The sequence below is a fragment of the Schistocerca serialis genome, chromosome 1 (genome assembly GCF_023864345.2).
Source record: "Schistocerca serialis cubense isolate TAMUIC-IGC-003099 chromosome 1, iqSchSeri2.2, whole genome shotgun sequence".
Taxonomy (NCBI): Eukaryota; Metazoa; Arthropoda; class Insecta; order Orthoptera; family Acrididae; genus Schistocerca; species Schistocerca serialis.
Genome location: NC_064638.1, coordinates 1030930374 through 1030947904, shown reverse-complemented (window position 1 = coordinate 1030947904; position 17531 = coordinate 1030930374). Strand labels below are relative to the sequence as shown.

Here is a 17531-nt window from a genome sequence, read left to right as displayed (position 1 = left end):
CAAAAATAAAATATAAAGAAAGAATTGCAAAACACCTTGAAAACGATACTCGTGTTTGTCACACAAGTATGTACATGTGTGCACATGCTCACGAGTGTGCACGGATGCCTGCAGATAATCACGTGTCCAAACACACACACTTAGAGAGACTAAGATGAAGAGGAGAGGCTTGGGAAGAATAGAAAGGGTAAAGGGTTTCGGTGGGGAATTATATAAAAGCAGTTACGTGACTAGTATTTGATCGTTTCCTGAATATAGAATATAAAGAAAATATTGCAAAGTGCAGCATTTGACAGAAGATTAATATTGAAAGGTATCCATTGCCAGCCCCGCAGCGTGGCGTGCAGCATCTACATAAGTTGTACGACGTTGACGTGAATAACGAGTTCCCGATTCCAAGTTTGGGAGGAGCAGTAAACGAATGGGTCGATTCGTTTCACAGCTGTCAGTCTTTGTATCCTCACAGCGGTAGCGCACCGAAGACTCAAGAGTCTTTCTTCTCCTGAAGAGGTTCCTTCTCCTCATCAGTGACAATAGTAGTAGCCTTTGAACTGGCGCCGTCGGCAAGATCCTCGAGCGCTTTGGTGTCGGCGTTGTCGAAATCTATGGCGAGGCCGACGAAGATGTCCTTGAAGACGAATCCGTCAAGGTTCTTGGCGAGGTAGTAGAGGAAGAGCCAGTCGGAGTAGTAGCACTTCCGGGTGACGGTGATCATCTCGTATGGCTCCAGTTGCTGGGGCGTGGCCAGCTTGAAGATGCGCCGGTTGAAGGCGTTGCTGCGCGAGTGAAAGACAAACGTGAAGAGACGCCAGAGGAGACCCAGCGCCGTGGCCACGGACAGGATGACGAACCAGAACCACAGGCACACGTAGATTTTCTCGTTGATGATGTTGAGCGCCATCACGCACAGCGCGTCGTGCTTTTGCAGGCTGCCCGACGGACCGTATTTGTGGAAGGTGCACTTCGTCACCTGCAATCACAAAGCGAGACTACCATTAAACACTGCTAATGTTCTGTTGGTCTGACCTTTACTGATTGTACTTTGCTATGTTCGTATTTTAAACATAAGCAAATGAAAATACACTGCCGTTTGTGAGAAGTGCAACACCGAGAAGGAATTACCCGAATAGCACCACACTAGTGTTGAGTTTGTACCTGTTCTTGGGCGCCATGACCGACCTCATTTGGACTCTTCTGTCAAGAGAGTTAATTTGGAGCTGGAACGCCTGCTTATGTCGGTTTCAGGGTCACACATTGGTGTGGTTCCTGTAGATTCTCTCAGTAGGTGGGATTAAACTAGGCATGGCCTTCACCTCAACAGGAAGGGGAAGAGTAAATTGGCTGGGGAAATAGCAGGAAAGTTAAAGGGGAGAGGCACTGTCCTGAGTGGTAAAATATCAGTGGTTATAGGGCTCAGAAAAGACCCTTTTTTAGGGTAGGGAGGACAGAAAGAAAGCAAATTTTAAGAGAGGTTAAAACTGAGACAAACCTTCAGTTTCAGAAAGAAGCCAAAAAACATAATTCTAGCTTATTACATCAGCATAAACAGCTATTGGTTAAGAAATTTTCGACAGTCAGCAGATATTTTAACTCTACCCAATTTTAACGCCGTCAATGTGAAATGTCAGCTATCTTTATTGCATCAAAATATTTGAGGACTGAGAAAGTTAATGAATTAACTATCTACATAGATGAATTACAGTCTTCATACCCAACTGACATAATCTGCCTCTCTGAACATCATGTGACCACTGGTATAGAACTTTTAAGTGTTACAGGGTTTAGGTTAGCATCTCACTTTTGTAGATCAGAAATGGAGAAAGGAGGAGTTGCCACATTCATAAGGAACTGTCATAAATTTGAGAACATCGACATTCATAAATTTTGCCTAGAACAGCATATGGAAGCATGTGCCACAGAAGTAGAATTTCACAAAAAATCCTTCATAATATTAAGTGTATATCGAGCACCTGCAGGTAACTCTAATCTGTTTGTAAACCGCCTTGAAACTGTACTGGCCCATTTAACAACCAAACACAAAGAAATAGCTCATATGGTTCAAATGGCTCTGGGCACTATGGGACTTAACATCTTAGGTCATCAGTCCCCTAGAACTTAGAACTACGTAAACCTAACTAACCTAAGAACATCACACACATCCATGCCCTAGGCAGGATTCGAACCTGCGACCGTAGCAGTCCCGCGGTTCCGGACTGCAGCGCCTAGAACCGCACGGCCACCACGGCTGGCAAAGATATAGTGGTTGCTGCTGATTTCAATGTAGATTTCCTTAAAGGCTTTCCCAATAAGAACTTATTTGAGTTAGTAACACTATCATTCAATTTTTAATTCCCACTGTAAAGTTCCACACTAGGCTAGACAATTGCTCACAAACAGCCGTTGATAATATCTTTATACAAAAGTCCAATTATCAAAATTATATTACAAAATCAATAGTCAATGGCCTCTCAGACCATGACATGCAGTTCCTTTTGTTAAATGTTAATACTGAACAGGATATAAAATCTGTTAAATCTGAGCTCAAGAGGATAGTCAATAAGCCAAAAATTGATTATTTTAGGACACTCCTCAGAGACATTCACTGGACTAATGTTTACAGTGCTTATGGCATGAATGAAAAATATAACACTTTTGCTAATAAAGTGCTTACCTTATTCGAACACTGTTTTCCCCCAAAACTTACCAAGGTTAGAGCAAAGTCTACTAAGAAGCCATGGATTACTCAAGGAATAGGGGTACCTTGTAAAACAAAAAGAAAGCTGTATCTGTCAATCCGAAACAGTTCCGATGTTGATGCTATAGCAAATTACAAGAAATACTGCAAAATATTAAAGACTGTACTACGAACGTCAAAGCAAATATATTACAAGGAGAACATAGTCATATCAGATAACAAAATAAAGACAATATGGGATATAGTGGAGGAGGAGACCGCTAGAACCAGACGTGAAAAGGAACAAATAGCATGAAGAGTAAATGATACATTGGTGACAGATGTGTATAGTGTTGCAGAACTTTTTAACAAATATTTTATAACTGTTACTGAAAAGGTGGGGTTGACAGGTTTGGTAGATGCTGCTATGGAATACCTCAGACCAGACATTTCAAGTAACTTCCATAATATGAATTTGACCCTCACTACCCCAGCAGAAATAATGTCCATCATAAAATCTTTAAAATCAAAAACATCTAGTGGGTATCAACAACCAAGTTAATTAAAGAATGTGATTCTGAGCTAAGTACCATATTAAGCTATCTGTGTAACCAGTCGTTTATCAGTGGAATATTTCCTGAATGGTTGAAATACGCTGAAGTTAAGCCACTGTTTAAGAAGGGAGATAAAGAAATTGCATCAAATTTCCGTCCAATTTCACTGTTGCCAGCATTCTCAAAAATTTTCGAAAAAGTAATGTACAGTCGGCTTTATAACCATCTTATCTCAAATAACATACTGTCAAAGTCACAGTTTGGATTTCTAAAGGGTTCTGATATTGAGAAGGCTATCTACACTTACAGTGAAAAGGTGCTTAATTCATGAGAAAAAAAATTGCAGGCAACTGGTATATTTTGTGATCTGTCAAAGACATTTGACTGTGTAAATCACAATATCCTTTTAAGTAAATTAAAATATTATAGTGTAACAGGAAATGCTGCAAAATGGTTCAAATCTTATATCTCTGGCAGGAAACAAAGGGTGTTATTACGAAAGAGACATGTATCAAGGTATCAGGCATCATCATACTGGGAAATAATTACTTGTGGGGTCCCAAAAGGTTCCATTTTGGGCCCTTAGTTTTTCTTGTGTATATCAGTGACCTTTCATCAGTAACATTACCAGAAGCCAAGTTCGTTTTGTATGCCAATGATACAAACATTTCAATAAATAGCAAATCAAGTGTAGTCCTAGAAAGATCAGCTAATAAAATATTTGTGGACATTAATCACTGGTTCCTAGCCAATATTTTGTCATTAAACTTTGAAAAAACGCACTACATGCAGTTCAGAACTTGTAAGGGGTGTCCCACGAGTATATGTCTAACATACCATGACAAGAAGATAGAAGAAGTGGACAGTGTTAAATTCTTGGGAATACAGCTTGATAATAAATTCAACTGGGAAAAGCACACCACAGAACTGCTGAAGCTTCGTAACAAATCTCTATTTGCAATGCGAATTGTGTCAGACATAGGGGATATAAAAATGAAAAAGCTGACATACCATGCTTACTTCCATTCAATAATGTCACAAGGGATTATGTTTGGGGTAATTCATCAAGCCAAGCAAAAGTTTTCCGGGCACAAAAACGTGCAGTAAGAGTTATATGCGGTGTGAACTCAAGAACATCCTGCAGAAGCTTGTTTAGGGATCTAGGGATACTAACTACTGCTTCCCAATATATTTACTCCTTAATGAAATTTGTCATTAAAAATATATCACTTTTTCAAACCAACAGCTCAGGTCATGGAATCAATACTAGAAATAAGAATAATCTTCACAAGGATTTAAAGTCACTTGGTCTTGTACAAAAAAAGTGTGCATTATTCAGGAACACACATTTTCAATAACTTGCCAGCAGCCATAAAAAGCTTAACAACCAATGAAATAATGAAATTCAGTTTAAGAGAAGCCTAAAAGATTTATTGGTGGCAAACTCCTTCTACTCCATTGATGAATTGCTCAGTAAAATCAACTGATTTGTGTATACATACATATATATATATATATATATATATATATATATATATATATATATATATATATATAACTTCTGCACAATTTCAGTGCAGTAATGTGTTCATTGTAAATAAGTATCATAGTAGTTGTATAACAGGTTTATTACCTTATAAATAAATAAATAGACTTTTTTATTTTAAATTCACTGTATTAGTATTTGAAAAATGACCCTTTCATTAAAAAATGACTATCTTTCCGCTTGGGATCTGTGGAATGGTACATTAGCTTATTTGTTTTAATTGTAAATATTTGTCATGTATTGTTGTTTTTCTGACATGTTCTTCATCCTGGAGGACCTCCTCACTACGGATCAATTGGAATGAAAGTAAATCTAATCTAATCTAATCTTGGTGGAAGTGGCAACGGATGTGCCATCAATACGTAATACGTTTTGAACCGAGATGGAGTATACGTAGGCCGAGAAGAGCCCTCTCCTGTCGGTCCGACAGGATCGGTATTGCGCCTAGTGTAGTCGGTGCAGAGCTGTCGCACAAGATGGAAACAATACAGTGAGTGCCAGTATGCGTCGTCGACGTCAAAGGGAGCCATATGGGCATGTGAGCGAGTTCGAACGGGGCAGAATGATCGATCTCCGGGAAGCAGAGTTGTCATACCGTGACATTTCGGCTCGCACGGGGGATTCTGCTACGACAGTGATGCGTTGTGGAAGCAGTGGATAGAGGAAGATCATACGCGTCGATGATCGGGAATTGGACCACGGAACATGACCACAGTACGCGATGAGCATGTTGTCTGGTTGGCCATTACTGTCCGTACAACGTCATCCATAGTGTTGGCTCGTCGCTGGAGCACTGCAACAGGTGTGACCTTGTCTGCATCGAATGTTCTTCGCCGTCTGCTGCAGGTTGAACTGGTTGTACGCATACCATTACGTCGGCTTCCAGAAACCACAAGCTCCTCCGACTCCAATGGGCACGTGAACACAGTCACTGGGGTTCTGAGTGGCAACATGTAATCTTTTCGGATGAGTCCCGCTTCAACATGTCCTACAGAGATAGCCGCATACGTGTCCGGCGGTACCGTGGTGAGTGCATCCTGGAGGGCTGCATTGTGGAGCGGCATAGCGGACAAACACCAGGTGTGATGCTTTGGGGCGCCATTGGTTACAACAAACGATCTCGCCTCGTACGTATTGCGAGCACTTTGAACAGCAACCGGTACCTAACGGAGGTTGCGGTGCCTGAGGTACTCCCCCTGCTTCAAGCATCTCGTCAGGCCACATTTCAATAGGACAATGCCCGGCAACATATTGAGAGAAATGTACAGGCATTCTTCGAAGAGTGACGGGTACCATTGCTTCCCTAGTCTGCACGTTCGCCAGACATGTCGCCCGTCGAACATGTCTGGGATATGGTTGGTCGGCACCTGGTGCGTCACGGTCAGCCAGTAACTGGTGTCACGGATTTGTGGGCTCGGATACAAACTGCGTGGAGGGAAATCCCTCAGGAACGGATTCAGAACCTTATTGATTCAATGCCACGGCGTATAGCAGCTCTAACTGCAGCGCATGGTGGCAACACGACATATTGAATAGTAATGCCCAAAGAACGTGTACAGATTTGAAAAGGTAATCATTTGTTATTTGTCGTGCACCTAACCTGTGGTATTAAATTAATTGAATTCATGCGTTTTCTTCTTGGTGTTTCATTTTCCAGAAACGGTAGGGTAACTTGCTGATACTTGTATCAAGCATACTGCTCGTAAATTACTGTCCTCAGTTGTACTGAAATGAATCTCATGCCTATAAGAAAAAATTTAAACACATGTAATTAAAACCCCAAACTGCCTTGAACTCACGAGGAGAACACGGCATGTGGCATAACCCCATTTCCCAGAAACTTCGCTCAGTGGAAGAGGGGTCAAAATAAGCGAAAATGTGTCACATGTTATCCGTAGACTCAACCGTTTTTGAGAATACGACAGTCAAATTAGTAGAGTTACTTTGCGTGTTTTTTAGCATTTGTTAAGTTCAGCTGAAGTGGTTGCATAGCAGCTAGCGTTGCGGACTGCCTCGTGTTCGAAACCAGATTATTGTTTTTATCTTACCTTTTTCCTTTTCCATTTATCTACCCTTATACGGTTACTACACGAATGTTCCTCATCAAGTTAGGGGATACAAGGGCGTTGTGTTAAATGTAAAATTACAATTGAGAGTCATAATTAGTTACCTACATTTATTATATTGAATATATGTGCTTGATCCATCGCTGTATATTTGCTTTGAGATCTAATTAGGGACTGATGTTTTTCCCTTACTGATTCCCTCAAGAGGACAAAACCAGCTGGGCAGCTAAGAACCGACTGAATACGGGACACTCCTTGCAGGCTGGAGGAATAAACAGGTGTACTTGCTGGCTGACCAAACCCCACTTCTCGAGAACAAGCACGCAACACCACCAGAATTACTGACGAGTTACTAAACAGGAATTTCATTGAAAACAATCCTACACGAATATTTCTTGTCGAGTTAGGGGTTACAAGGGCATTCTATTATCTGTGTTATAATAGTTTTATTAATTGTAAGACTAAGCTGGGATTCACAATAAGTTACCTATATTTATTATACATGTGTGTGATCCATTGCTGTCTATTAGCTCTGAGAGCTAATTCGAGACTGTCGTGTTTCTCTTAGTGATTCCTTCAAGAGAACAAAACTACCTGGGCAGTTAGAATCGATTGAATACGAGACCCTCCTCGCAGGTTGCAGGAATAAACAGGTGTACCTGCTGGCCGACCAAAACCCATTTCTCGGGATCAAGCACGGAACACCACCAATACTACTGGCAAAATAAAAAAGAAGAATTTCACTGAAAAAAATTCAATTTTTTTCATTCATTTATTGTTTTACACATTTGTGTATAGTCTTCCACGGACAAGCCTAGACACATTAAAAAAGAATTTGAAAAATGAACGAAAAGCAATAATCTGGTTTCGAGCACGCTGAACTAATTGAGTGCTAAAAGGCATGTAAAGTACCTCGAAAACTTTCACTTTCGTTTTCTCTGAAACGGTCGCCTATCTACTGCTAAGCAGAGACATGTGTTCACTTATTTCGAGCGCTTTTTCACTGAGCGACGCTTCTGGCAAATAGGATTACGAAACTTACGTGCTCTCTGACAGCATTAGCAGAATGCACCGAAATTCTTTGAAAAAAATTGATTTTAAGATGAATTTACTGCCAGAATTATGCCCTGGAACTGCTGGTTTTTCTTATTAGAACTGTGACTGTGTGCAACGGACATAACCTTTGCTCTGTCTGTCCTGCATCTCGTAGACTAGTACAGTGCCAACCTTACCCCTTCCACTGCAAGTTTGTTTGTGTAATGTTGACAGTTCATCCTGTTACCAAAAACCGAGATTGTGACCATGAGGGAGATAAGCAATGGGATGCACTTCGGTTAAAGGAACTGCTAAACGATGTAATATAAATCAATTTATATTGTAAATCATGTTATAAAAGGCAAAGAGGTATCCAATTATGTACAGTTTGACTGTACATATCGCCAAACACTAAAGACGTACGATACGTGACATTGAGTTAGTGAAATTGCAATTGTTACAAAATCACACATTAACTGTAGTAACGAAAGGCACTGAACACACACAGAGAAAGTGCATAAGAGGCTATCAAGAAAGAATATGGGGAGCCAGAACTCATGCCGACTACCAACTGGCTGTTACAACGTTAGGATTCAAGTACGGGACCCACGAAAACCAACTAATCGAAACTCAGCTACCGTAATACGCCCAGGACGAGGCTTTTAACTGGGGATTGAAACAAATTAGAGGGAGGAGCAAAGAACACTGCCTGTTAAAAAACTGAAGCTCCCGGAACGGCAGAATGGTTGAGAGCGTATGTGATATTATTGCAATGATTACAAAATCGGATCAAATTTTGAGTAACTCACCAGTATGGAACCGCTTGTCATTATACGGTTGCGCCGCCTCTGGCCTGTGGCCTGGATGCACGCACTGATTCTGATTGTATCCCCTACTGAGGCAAACTGGCCTCCAACGTTTTCAGATGATCCCTGATGTCCTGGGCAGTGGAACTAGAAAGAAGCTGACGTCCGAGCCGGTGTGAGGTTACGGCTGAGCAATCGACATACCCATGTGGATATCAGAATGACGTGTATCGTGCGACCTCACCAATAAACAGGTCGTTCCCCATAGGATCACGTGAATTTGATTACACGTGTCGAACAATGGACAACTTAGTGAATTAAATAGGAGTTGCCCTAACGTACATGAAACGTGGGTGCTGTAACTCGCAAGAATGATAACGGTATGGAATTGATCTAAATATTAAATGAAACAATGGACACTATGAAACCCTATTTATTACAAATTACCGTAGACTTCAAGTTACACACAAGGTGCAAAAAAAAAATAAATTGTTTCGTTCATGGAGTACCAATGCAGGTTGTAATGCATTTAAAATATCAACACTTTGTTTTTTTCATAAAATTTTATTGATTTATCTTCAATGTTTGTGTAGATAGTGGGCTGGTTTAATAGATCTCTTATGTGTTTGTTTAGGATATCTCTGCACCTGAGATGGTGTGGAAGGATTTGTTCTGGAGACGTTAGAGGTTTACGGAATGGTACGTTATGCCGAAGACCACACTTCCGAGCCATACAAGATGACTGCTGCCAGAGGAGCAATTTGCATTCCATGGTCAATCCTTCACCCTTTAAGAGAGGATACAAACGACACAAGGGAGCACAACCTTTATTTGTAGTTTCTGTAATTTATTTCCGCCATGTGAGGAGCCTGTCTATTTCGAGGCCCCGGTATGCCATTGAGTCAAGCCAGGGCAGTCCCGTCCTTCTATCGTAAGTAGCTAGTTACGAAGATTAAGTTTTGTAGTTAAGTGTATGGCCTGGCATTTAGTGGGATTAATTTTCACCTTCCACATATAACACCATTGCGTGATCTGGTCTAGGTGTTGTTGCAGTTTACGTTGAATGAATAAAAGGGTGCTTGTACTCTTCTATATGACTGTATCATCGGCGTGTAAGGCTATTTTACCAGCGACGTCGTTGGGTATGTCGTTGGTGTAGATGGTATACAGGACAGGACCTAAGCCTGAACCTTACAGTTCTCCTGCCGCAGGCGGACGTGACTGGCTGGATCGCGTTCCATTTCTTATCAAAAACTTGTAAGAGGTTCATCACCCTGCTGGAGCAAACGTTATCTCGATGTATTGCTGATTTGCTACAACGACAATAAACAGGAGCTGCCTGTGCATAAAATATCTTTGCCCCTGTTAAAACAGAGCTGCAATAGAATCGCAGGTCAGAGCAGTCTCTGCGGTATTTGCAGTCGCTCGTTGCTACAGTGTAAGTGTAGTCTGTCGCTGGTTCAGCGCAGTTTGTAGTTCGTAGCTGTTAAAGTCACAGTCCAGAACAAATTGTAAAATTTTATTATATGGAACTGAATAATAATTGTGATCAGCCGCAGAGCTAAATGACACCATGGAATGAGATGATGATGATAAATGAATAATTGTTAATATAATGAAAAATCAACAGAGTAATTAAGTCAACGATCTATTTTAAGCTAAATTTTATTATTTTTATTGACATGCGTGTAGCAAAGTAACTTGTCTGAGATGTTAATATGAATTTGTTTCAATATTTTCTTTTGTGATTCGTCAGCACCAGTCGACCCATATTTATAATATATTCAATTTTCCTGTGTAACGGATTGTAGATCTTTATCAATAACGTAAATAATTTTCAGAATATAATTGTTTTTACCAGTCAACTATGAAAGTATAATTTCCCCTTAAGTCACTGCCAGTCCCTAACCAGTCATTTATCTAAATTAAAATATTCCAGAATTTTTGTCAGGTTATAGTCATGTGTTCTTTAGCAATCAGACGACCAGCTGTGCAGCTGTGTCACTAAGTAAAGTCAGTTTTTCTCGTAATTCAGATCTCAGACAAATGTTATCCGGTATTAGTAGATAGGCCAGCATTGCACTAAGCTGTGCCATGTACGAGCAGATATATAGACATAATTATCCGGCGACACCATCACGGTGTAAGAATTTTCAGTTTATTTCTCACGGGAAGATTCAGATTGATTTCACAGGGCCATAACGTATGCTTCTTATGCCAAAATTTATCAGTTTTTCATGAGTTAAGATTTATCAGTTTTCATACTCAGAATTTAATTATCCAAATTTAGTTACTTTTATTTTTTATTTGCTGTTAGGGAAGGTCACACACATACATATATTTTTTTATTTATATGGGAAGGTTACACGTGGCTTTTTGACTGGTAAAAACAATTATATTCTGAAAATTCTTTACGTTATTGATAAAGATCTACAATCGATTACACAGGAAAATTGAATACATTACAAATCTGGGTGAACCCCTTACAAACTGATGTCTCTTAAGAAAAGAATCGAAGATTCAGTTTAAATGTTCTGTGCAGCGTAATTGATCAAGTTTGTAAATAAGGCCATCATGCCAGACGTGGTCAAACTCTTTCTCAATGTCAAGGAATACTGTTACTGTTGATTCTCTCTTTACTCTGGCCAAATAGATGTGCGCAGCCATGCGTAGGTATTGCAGGATGGTGGAGTGCTCAGGACGGAAGCCAAACTGCTCAGGCATGAGAATATTGTTTTCGGTTAGGAATTTGCTGAGGGGTCAGAATTTTGCTGAGGCCTGTTAGTAAGAAGATGGGTCTGTAGCTTTCTGGAAGGAGCCGATATCTTGGTATCCCCTGTTCTAAACTGTCAATCGCCATCATATCTCAGAATATGGGACTCTTGCAGGGCTCATCTCTTTTGAATTCTGCACGTCGTTTCGGTATTAGGTTGCGTATAAAAGTCGCAATGCGCCCATGACCCTGTTAAAACAGTCTTTTAGTACTCAGCAGCCTCCCGTCACATAGGATGCAACACTATTGACGTCTGAGGAAGCACAAACGCTATCTGTCCGGGTGGCGTCTGCTCACACCCAGTGCACTGGTCCTAGAAGCTTCCCACTGGTGTCTCCCTCGGCGGTGGAGGCACGTGCACTTTGAAAAGGAACTGTAACCCCTTAGGAATAATGCCTTGACATTGGCCCGTCCATCTCTGCTCTGCGAGGCTTCTTCGCTCAACATGCATTCTATAGGACTCTCAACTACCCATTTAAGCACTCCTCCAGAAGAAATTAATACAGGAATTTTGTGGGTTTATATGGCAGTCAGTGACGCTAACTGATCAATACTTCCATTTTTTTGATGGGAATAGGTTTAGAAGAGATGGGTTTATCAATTTTATTGAGTTTTACTATGATATGCGGCACTTTTGATGAAAAACGGTCGCCTATCACTGGTCCCTATCAGGGACAGATCTGAGGAACTGCCGGCCGCGGTGGTCTCGCGGTTAAGGCGCTCAGTCCGGAACCGCGCGACTGCTACGGTCGCAGGTTCGAATCCTGCCTCGGGTATGGATGGGTGTGATGTCCTTAGGTTAGTTAGGTTTAAGTAGTTCTAAGTTCTAGGGGACTGATGACCACAGAAGTTAAGTCCCATAGTGCTCAGAGCCATTTGAACCATTTCTGAGGAACTTGATGGTCATGGGAGTTGCTCAGCGTCACGCTGATAGTTCATGGACACGTGCAGATAAGCAACGTTTTATTAAAAAATAAATAATAATATTATCACATGAATGGTAGCACGTGAGGATGCAGGATGTCTGTGATGTACCGCTGTGCCGTCAGAGTTTCCTCTATCACTACCAGCAGTGATGTGAAGACAAATCCGATTGCTCCTTACACCGAGACGTCAGGAGTAACACCACTGTGCTTCTCCAAAACAGTGGAAGAACGGAATCTCTTCCCAGACTGTCGCCATAGTCGTTGCAGATAGTCATTTGGGCTAGTGCAGGATACAACGCGACGCCATTTGCCAGCAGCAGTTCATCCTTCCTGATCACAGGACCACCCCAAACACAGCTATCTGCGTTGTGGTGTTAGCGAGCCAGTACATGGGACGGCAATTACGTACTTGGCTCCGATCAGTGGTGCAGTATGACACTGAATGTATCAGGTAGTCCGTAGCAAAATCAGATGAGAGGGGGTTACGATATGCTTGGTATTCAATACGGCGGTGCTTCCTCGCGGCGGCAAACACTGTCGACTGGAAACTTGACGATGATTATAGCTGCCCTAACGTTTCCATGCAGTCCAACGCTGGGGCACTGTCACATCCGAATGCTCCACAAATCTTGGCACCGCATGATTCGACCAGACGACCAAATGGAGACAAACAACGAGGCCCCTTTCAATCGCCGTCAGGTGCTGATAACGCTGTCTCGCACGAGTACGCAGCATCTCCATGTCCCTCACAGCGATCACTCAACATCTGACGCTGTTCATTCCCCCTATATCCCCTAGATGTCGTGATAACAATTCTAAATACGAACAAACTCTAATGCACCCTTGTGGCTGTTCCACCCGTCACACAGAACTGGCACTCTTTAACCATTTTCATATCCGTCGATGATGTGTATGCGTACGAAGTTACATTGAAGTCCAACTTTGTCTTCTAGGGATTCACTTTTTTCGTCAGGCAGTGACTAATAGTTTCACAACATAGCCCTGCATGCCTGCCATTAAGTTCTTTAACGACAAGTCTTTAGCAGTAATAGGTCTGTATCGGTAGGAAACACTCTCTTCTCCTAAATAAGGAGTAGGCTGAAGGTCTTTCGAAAAATGAACAAGAACTATGATTTTTGTTACCATCTCCAGGGCTTGCAACACAGCCCATCTGGCGCAACCGAAACCAATCTTCCGTCTCTCGTTCAGGAAACAAGTCTGTCTGACTTTCCGGCAACGGATGTTCACATCAATGATTGACCAACTTTCCAGAAGAAAATAAAGTAAGGCAAGTGTGTCTCTGGCCCAGAGGCTTACCTGGTACTCGCTAACACAGAGTATCTCTGCTTCGGCAAAAAAATTCCTCTGCTGCTGGCTGACGTAGTAGTAGCAGCATGATAAGCTGGTGATGATCGTTTACTGTCGCTTACTCGTATGTATCCAGTTGCGCCAGTTTTCAACTGTTATCAGTGTTTTCACTGCGTGTGGTACACACTTTAGAAAGTTACATACTGTGGTATGTCACAAGTTTATCTACCACTATAGCGGAGAAAGATTCTGTCCGACCCCACGTTGACGAAACTACTCCAAAATGCCTTTTCAGGCACTTTAGCGTGCTGTGCTACGTCGAGGAAACAGTGTAAGCAGGAAAATTAGTGCTACAGTGTCATAGTGATACTTTCCTAAATGTTATTTGTAGTGACCGACTAACTTGTAGCTTAGCCCTAAGTCAACGTTAGATTGGAAGTTGACAATTTGGTTGTCAATCGGTGAAGAAAAAAAAATGTGAATGCGAAATAAGTGTTTTGGTAAAAGACTCATCTGTAGAATGCCCAGATCCTTCACAGACTTTCCCATATTTAAGGCACTTTTCAGGTTTATAAAATCTAAAATTACAAGCTGTTTTAACATTATCCATTTTATGAAATAGAGTTATCAGTTTTGAAGTTGATGGTTATAACATTTAGCATATAATAAACAAATATAAGTATTGTTATCCAGAGCTACTCGTTTCAGGACTCAAGCTCCCATTTTTGCCTCTACCCAACACAAGCAAGTACTGATTGCAATGAGCAACCCTATGTGTCTCTGGAATAGAGTGGAACAGTTGGCGACTCAGCAGTCACTTGGCGCCGTATACTTTATATTTATAAATGAAGCCAGTATGCTGATAGACAGTTGGCATGGAAAACTATAGAAAGGAGAACAACAAATAGTCTTCCATCAAAATTGGATGGTAACAGAAGAAAAGAAAGAAAAACATGTGAGAAAAAGATTGCGGAGGACGAATAAAACAGGAAGGGTATCGGAAGTAGAATGTATCAGGAGAATGTGTTCTTGAACAAAAGAGTTTTAATGGTATGAAATACTGATCTGGGACTGAGCAAGATGTTCTGAATGTCTGCATCAGAAGCACTGCATGAAAGTGCAATATGGACTAAAGAAAAACAAGAAAAAAATAAATTGAGGTTAATAAAAATTGTTGCTACAGAAGAATGTTACAAATTAAATGAGAAGATAAGGCACAAAATGGAGATGTGCTGGAAATAATAACAAGGCCAGCTTAGATTATAACCAGTAAACCACCGATTCTTTAAAGAATCGACCATCTATATGTGACATAGCTCTCCGTCATCAGGCCACTTGTGGCCCACCGAGACCATCCGACCGCCGTGTCATCCTCAATGAGGATGCGGACAGGAGGGGCGTGTGATCAGCACACCGCTCTCCCGGTCGTTATGATGGCTTTCTTTGACCGGAGCCACTACTATTTGGTCGAGCAGCTCCTCAATTGGCATCACGAGGCTGAGTTCATTCCGAAAAATGGCAACAAGGCACGACAGCCTGGATAGTCACCCATCCAAGTGCTGGCTCCGCCCGACAGCGCTTAACTTCGGTGATCTGACGGGAACCGTTGTATCCACTGCGGCAAGGCTGTTGCCTATATGTGGCAGCTTGAAATTTATGATTACAATTGAGATAATACGTTAAATATTTTGCATGAAACATATAAGCGAGAACGTTTAGAAAAAGATTGAAATTACATTTGTTGGAAGTCCCTAAGTGCTCTCATTACCAAAGAATGGATTAATATAGTCTGGGTGGTCTGAGCACCGTCTTCAGAAAACCTAGTTTCTCACGCGTGTCAGTGTTTATGATGTCATATCTCCAGAACTATGCGTCGTACAAGTACTTGACTTTGCAAGTAAATTCAGTGGTATAATGCATCCTGTGGGCAAAACATTCTGATAAAGAAGTAATAATTTAAAACGTCATGCCTGATGCTGCCATATTACTGCACGTACAGGGCAAATTTAGCAAACGATGAACTTTTCTCCTTTCGCCATTTTGTGGACAGTGTAGGAGAAAAAATTAAGTGCGAAGTTTGTTGCGAGTCACTAAGAGCTCTCATCCTCAGTGGAATGAATCGGGAAACTAGATCTGGAGATGTATCAGAAATTGTACGAGTTTTTTATTGTGCGCATATGTCCACAAATTTTGTGTATATACAGAGTGATTCACGAAGATATGCAAATATTTTAATATGTTATTCTGCAAGTAAAACTAAAGAAAAAAGTTCATATAAACATAGGTCCGCAATGGTTTGGTTACGGAATTACGGCTAGTAAAATATTTTGCCTGTAATTCAACAACTTCGCTAATATGAAGCCATCGCAAAACTACCAGCTTAAAGTAAAGCACGAGTTCCATTTATTTTGTTTACTTTCCATTAAGATTGTAGAATCTTTTATGTCACTGTTGGCAACCCCTAGTGAGTTATTTCAGTCGTTTCCTAACCTTGAAACGAGTTAGTTTTCTATACTGTTCAGTGAAAGAACATACACTATTTGGTCAAAAGTATACGGACACGTTGAAAGGTATGTGCTAAGGTCTGATCAGGGTAGCTCCAGAAAATAAAGTCGGTAGTTGCCAAACTTCAGCACGTAAATGAGAGAAGATATATAATGATTTCAAAATGGTTTTTGTTAGATAATGTTCAGACCTAGGATTTGTATGTCCAAGGTTCGACACGGTAAGCGTTTTGTAAAGTTTTTTGTAACAGTTATCCGTGCTACAAAAATGTTGGAAATAGTGGGTTTTGTGTATGACTTAAAATTTTAACAATATATATATTAAGATCAATATTGTGTTTAAATCTAACAGCCTGAATCATAATCCACATCCCTGGCTTGTGTCGAATATGAAAATGAGTAGTAAAGTAAAGTTACCCACCAATGAAAGAACGTAAAGAAAATGAGGCCTCTGTGCAATATATATGTGCAGTTCATAGTTTGAAATCGATTTTGGTATAACTAACATTATTTCAAATAAATAATTTTATGCGATTGCGCAACTAGCATTATTCAAGTCAAGATATAATTTTATTAAGTAAACATCAGGGCCAAAAGTTAATTCTCCAGTACCATCTTAATGCCATTGCGCAAACGGCATTATTCTCTTAAACTGGATTGCTGAGTCAAATACATGATGCATTTCTGGCAAAATGGAGGAGTGCAAGAAACAAGTTCACAGACGCAGTCAGATGCAGGTTTGTTGAATAATTAATTTAGAACAATCTTATCAATGATACGTTCACAAATAAAAAAGGAAACAATTTTGGTTAGGCTAACCTTGAAACGAGTTAGTTTTCTATATTGTTCAGTGAAAGAACATACACAATTTGGTCAGAAGTATCCGGCATCTGGCTGAAAATGACTTACAAGTTCGTGGCGCCCTCCATCGGTAAAGCTGGAAATCAATATGGTGTTGGCCCACCCTTAGCATTCATGACAGCTTCCACTCTCGCAGGCATACGTTCAATCAGGTGCTGGAAGGTTTCTTGGGGAATGGCAGCCCATTCTTCGCGGAGTACTGCACTGAGGAGACGTACCGATGACAGTCGGTGAAGCCTGGCACGAAGTCGGCGTTCCAAAACATCCCAAAGGTGTTCTATAGGATTCAGGTCAGGACTCTGGGCAGGCCAGTCCATTACAGGGATGTTATTGTCGTGTGACCACGCCTCCACAGGCCGTGCATCATGAGCAGGTAGTGCTCGATCGTATTGATAGATGCAATCGCCATCCCCTAATTGCTCTTCAACAGTTGGAAGCAAGAAGGTGCTTAAAACATCAATGTAGGCCTGTTCTGTGA

General features: G+C 41.0%; 1 protein-coding gene across 1 annotated transcript in view; it reads right to left on the bottom strand.

Annotated features, from left to right (window-relative positions):
- Positions 1-17531, bottom strand: part of LOC126414003 (innexin inx7) — a 149171-nt gene continuing 131640 nt past the window's right edge. Inside the window, exon 3 of the mRNA XM_050083311.1 lies at positions 1-970. Within this exon, the coding sequence (XP_049939268.1) occupies positions 485-970 (486 nt within the window). The 3' untranslated portion in view covers positions 1-484. The remainder of the gene's footprint in view (positions 971-17531) is intronic.